The sequence below is a fragment of the Pseudochaenichthys georgianus genome, unplaced genomic scaffold (assembly GCF_902827115.2).
Source record: "Pseudochaenichthys georgianus unplaced genomic scaffold, fPseGeo1.2 scaffold_1189_arrow_ctg1, whole genome shotgun sequence".
NCBI lineage: Eukaryota > Metazoa > Chordata > Actinopteri > Perciformes > Channichthyidae > Pseudochaenichthys > Pseudochaenichthys georgianus.
The window spans coordinates 2,129-7,776 of record NW_027262123.1 but is presented as its reverse complement, the minus strand read 5'-3'; the positions used below and the strand labels follow the sequence as shown (position 1 = coordinate 7,776).

Genomic DNA, 5,648 nt, shown 5'->3' with positions numbered 1-5,648 from the left:
TCTGTGGTCGTCTGACTGATTGTAGCTCAACACACACACACACACACACACACACACACACACACACACACACACACACACACACACACACACACACACACACACACAAAACACTGGTGAAAATTAACTAAGTTCATTTGCTTGTGTATTTTTGTAGTTCTATTTCTACTCTACTTATTGGATATTTAATTTTGTATTCAACTGCTTTTAGTTGTTCATCCCATACCTGCAGTAAAAACCATTAATGCAGCAGTCATCATATTCAGAAGAGTTCATAAACATGTTGTATATTATAATGAAACACAATGACAGGGAACCTGTACTGCTCAATGAGTACTTACAAAACTGTAAGTATATTTTGTACAAAGGAAAAACAACATGAGATTTTGTTCTGAAGGAAAACTAAATGTCTCCAAAGATATGTAAAGGGAAAGACTTCACATCCCATGATGCACTGCTGCCACCTGCTGGCTGTCACGAGATCATACCGAGTCTGCGCAGTTGAATGATCACGTCTGAATAAGGGGATGAATGTGATTTTAATTCAAATGTGATTCTTCATGTGTAATAAGACTTAACATTTTGATATTATTAAAACAAATGTTTTTTTAATTAGCGTCAATTAAACAATTTCACCATTTATATTATATGTGTTTATTTAGTTAAAGAGCACTTTTCATAAACAAAAGGTAACAATTAAGAAAATGATACAAATACAAAACATAACAACCCCCCTTACAATCCATCAAGAGAGCTAGACATAAGTTATCTATTATAACTATACGTACTTCACCAAAATAATTAATAAAAACATTAAAATTAAGTGTAAAGAAAATTTTTGACAGATGCTTTTTCTAATGAAATAATAAAACCTCGTGACCTCTCACTGACCTCTGATCGGGTACAATTCTAGCTCTCTGATTGGCTGAGCCTCAGACAGGTGAAGATGGCAGCTCATGTGCTCGCGCTGCTGCTGCTGCTGGGCGGCTCGGTGCTCCTCGCGCTCTACCCCCCCGGATCCGATCCGGACTCTGATGCGCGAGGCATGGCGGAGCTGCGGCGCGTGCAGAGCCTCGCGACTCAGCCCAGGTACGGAGGGTGCTGGGCGCGAGCTCTGGGCAACCTGGACACGCGCTGCACGGACATGACGTCAGAGAGCCAGAGCCGCATCGCGCTGAGCTTCACCTTCTGTCACCTGAGCAGGTAAGTCAGTCTCTGAACGAGGGGTTTATGCATAATGATCTGATTTGATCTTAATTATTCTTATAGATATTAAATAACCTGAAGGACATGAGTTAAGTTTCCTGGATGAACACTTCCCGTTTGACCTTGCATTACTCAAAACATGCTAAATTGATGTGGCTTATTTGAAGCTAATGTACCTGCAGTTGGTGTATTTCACTTATTGTAAGTCAATTTGGACAGAAGCGTAATGAAATGTAACGCTCGTTAAATTGGGAAGTGTGCAGATTTAACTGTCATTAACATTTCAGACATTGAGGGATTTTTTTCTATATTGAATATTATTCAAACTATATTCTCATACTTATATTATATAGTATAATATTGTTGACATTAGAATGATGTTCCTTTTTTATTGAGTTGATTTCTTTTTCAGATATTGTACTTTAAAGTGTAGACATTCTCAGTTAAGTTAAGCATCTGCATTCAAAATGTTAGTTAACATGGCCAACTTCTGAATGTTATATAATATGGACTTATAATTATCCACATATTTGTGTTCATCCCTTGAAGGTTGCAGCTGGCAAAGGAGAGGCTGTTTTTAGTAGCTTGAGATTGTCCCCAACAATATTTTAAACTATATTTTGTGTTGTAATTTGAATCTTTTAAGTAGCATAAGATAAATGTAGTTGAGGAAATGGAAAGTATAGCTAGCTGATTTTTGTTTTCTGAAGTTTTTAAATATTAGCGGTCCTGCTACTTCTTCTAATCCTGAACACCACCTCCGCGCACTTTCTGCTGTTTTTCTGTTTCGTCTTATTTGCAAAAAATAGTCTCATGACTGAATTTCATTGCACAATTCTGTGTCTGTTACATTGTCTGTCAGCTCGGGCAGGGATTTCCCATCATGCCCCGAGGGGTCGGAGGTCAGCAGCTGTACAGGAGCGATGGACGCCGTGGCCTTCAACGCCTACACTGAGTTCTTCACACACACACACTCCATCTGTCAACACCTGCAGTCTGAAGCCTGGCAGAGCCGGGCGGAAAACACCATGTTCAGGTGAGACTCCGGGAACATTGACACAGGTGCAGCGGACTTACACACATCTGACCAGAGGGGGGAAGTAGCAGTGGCGTTGCGCAATATTTCGGGGCTCCCCCGCAGGTCGGACCATGGGGCCCCGCCCCCTCCCCTAAATCAATAATAGAGTGACATGGGATAGACATCGTGGCCACTTTTTTAAATGTTTTTTTTTTTCAGGCATCTTTTGTAAACAGTATTGGCCTATAGGTCAGTAGGAAATTTCTGTATAATATACATCTGATTTAAACAGTAAGGTCAGTAGGAACTGTATAATAATATACATCTGATTTAAACATAATTGACAAATACAAACAAGTGGCTGTGTATTTTTTGTAACATGAAGGTATATTGTAGAACGTTATAGCTTATCATCATTGGAGTTCACACAACGGAACGGTTCACATATATATAACATTCTGTATAAAAGAAAAGTAGCCTACAAGAAACAAACAAATAAAACACATCCTATAGGCTACATAGAGGATGCAATCAGGAGCTGCTTTGTAGGCCTATTATTTTATACGAGCGCGTCTCCTGGCATTCTTCTGCGCAAAGTCCTGTATAACAGTCTTTAAATCTATACTGCGCGCGCGTCGGCTCTCAATACTAAGGACTGCTAACCCAGACAGTCTCTCTTGCGACATTGTGCTCCTCAAATATGTCTTTATTAATTTAAGTTTTGAGAAAGATCTCTCAGCACTGGCAACAGTCACGGGTATAGTTAAAAACAATTTCAGTGCTGTGGCAACATCGGGGATACTTGGCAAAATTGACTGATTTTCAATGAGCAGGGTTTGTGCCAGGTCTTTGATTGTTCCACGCTCAATTTTCTTTATAGTAGGCCTAAGAGCATTACGGAGGGACAGGATCTGGAAAGGAAACTCGGCTGACAGGTCGTCTTTATACTGGCCTGGTAAAGCACTTGCAGACTCAGACAGATCCTTGTCTGTTGTGCGCAAAAGTTAGCAGGGAAGCAGAAAAGAAAATCGCTGTGCAACGTCGCTCATTCCAACAAATCGATTTTTGAGTTGGGCAACGACAATATCGATATTTGCGTAAAATACCCCCTTTATTTTAATTTGCGTAAAATATCCCCTTTCTCTCCATCGATTCGAGAATTTCTCTCTCTAGACCTGCAGCAGTTTGGTCTGTGACTGCATGGAAGCCCAAACAACTTTCGTTTATTTTCACCTCCGTAGGGTTTCATTTCATCATTTGCTATAGTAACATATCTGAACACTTGACTCAGTTGGTCTACTTTTGAAATGTCCTGGGTAGTATCCATTATAATCGAATAGAATTCTGCATTCTGTATGTCTGTAATGATTGTGTCCTGCACTTTTTTCGATAGCAATGAAATTATTTCGTTTTGAGTTTGAGGACTTAGGTAGTGCACCTTCTTTTTGCTTTCAATAAGCCTTTGCAGAACTGGATCATAACGCGCCATAAGTTCTATGGTAGATAAGAAATTACCATTATCTATATCACCTATTTTCTCTCTGTGACCCCGGAAAGCAGAGTTGCGAGAGGCCAGTGTTAGTGTAACATCAGTTATTCTGGTTAGGACGTCGGTCCAAAACCCCACCTCTCTCTTAAACTCAGATGATATTTGCGCGTCAATGGTCAGATTATTTTTCCACGTATCATACACGACACATGCTGCCAAATGAGAGCGAGAGAATTTGTGTTCCTTAATCTTTTTAGAGAGACCCTGACAATCATTTATTCCTATTCTCCACGCTTGGTGGAGGTGATGGGCAGACGGTCTGTCACCGAACAGCCAGCACTGCTCACAGTACACCCGGTCCATAGATGGCGAGTAACATAGCCACTTGCGCGGAATTCTACATCCAATTTTGGATGTTTTGTTATAGAACTCTTTTGAAAAGCACCTTCCCTTCCCATCCCTTTTGAATGGCCCTTCAGGCTTGCATGGCCCGTTATTCAGAATGTACCGTTTAACATCATCGTCTTCTAAATCTACAGGGAATTTCCCCCTATCAGTAGGGTATTCCGTCACAGAGTTGTCACTGGCCAACGTGTCCCTGGGGTGGGTGGGAGCTGCTGTCACTGTCGGGGCACGGCTAGCTGGCTGGGCAACCTTGGCTATGTCTGAACTGGCCTCGGAGGGGGCACAGCTGACTTCTTGCTGACCTGCAAAAAGGAACGGATTATATTCCAATTCCAATGTAACCTGTAGCATACTGACTCGTACTGTTTATGGCGATTGGCGAATAAAACTTTCTATTATTCTAACCTGTCTCGAAGCGTGAGGCACGACTAGCTGGCTCGGCTGTAACGGGGCTGCTGGGGTCTGTGGGGGCACGGCTAGCTGGCTGGGCAGCCTTGGCTATGGCCTCGGAGGGGGCACAGCTGATTTCTTGCTGACCTGCAAAAATGAACGGATTAGATTCCAATTCCAATGTAACCTGTAGCATACTCTTACTGGTTATGGCGAATAAAACTTTCTATTATTCTAATGTCTAACCTGTCTCGAAGCGCGAGGCACGACTAGCTGGCTCGGCTGTAACGGGGCTGCTGGGCTGTCTGCCTGGACTCGGAGCTGACGGCCGGGGGCCGGTGGGGTTTGCTAGCGGTCTATCTGCAGTAACGTTAGAGTCTACGTCTACCTTTGATGCCTGCCGGAACAATGACGTTATTTTAGGTAGTTTTGCCCTCTCCTGTTCGGCTTTCGCTCTCATTTTGCTTTTCTGAGCACCGCTTGGGTAGTGGCGCTTCATTTTTCATGTTTACCGGCAACGCAACTAATGAACGTTATTTATATGAGCAATACTTCCCGCTTTGTTTTGAACGCTGCCCAGCCTGCCAATGAACATTAGTTATCAGCCGGCTAGCCCTATCGCAGGTGAGCAAATAATTATAATGATACACTGTTGTACTACTACAGGCAGCGTACATATGATGTAGCAACATAGCAGGGAGGGGGGGCCCCGCCATCTGCGCCCTGTTCCCGCGTTACGAAATCTAAGAGGATAGCCTACAGTGGGGGCGGGGCCCCCTAAGCTCCGGGGCTCCCCCGCACCGCGGGGGGTGCGGGGGCCTCCGCTACGCCACTGGGAAGTAGTGGAGTACAAATACATCGTTACTGTACTTAAGTACATTTTTCTGGTATCAGTACTTTACTCCACTACTTATTTTACTTTGACTTCTTACATGTTGAACTCAAATACCTGTACTTTCTACTTCTTACATGTTGAACACAAATACCTGTACTTTCTACTTCTTACATGTTTCTAACACAAATACCTGTACTTTCTACTTCTCACATGTTGAACTCAAATACCTGTACTTTCTACTTCTTACATGTTGAACTCAAATACCTGTACTTTCTACTTCTTACATGTTGAACACAAATACCTGT

The 5,648-nt window shown here is 42.5% G+C and overlaps 1 protein-coding gene across 1 annotated transcript; it reads left to right on the top strand.

Annotated features, from left to right (window-relative positions):
• The first annotated feature begins 926 nt into the window (after nucleotides 1-926).
• LOC117440770 (uncharacterized) lies at nucleotides 927-2,246 on the top strand. The gene is made up of 2 exons (XM_034077006.1): nucleotides 927-1,203; nucleotides 2,069-2,246. Exons 1-2 carry the CDS (start codon nucleotides 947-949, stop codon nucleotides 2,244-2,246), a joined length of 435 nt encoding a protein of 144 aa, XP_033932897.1. The 5' UTR covers nucleotides 927-946.
• Nucleotides 2,247-5,648: the final 3,402 nt, after the last annotated feature.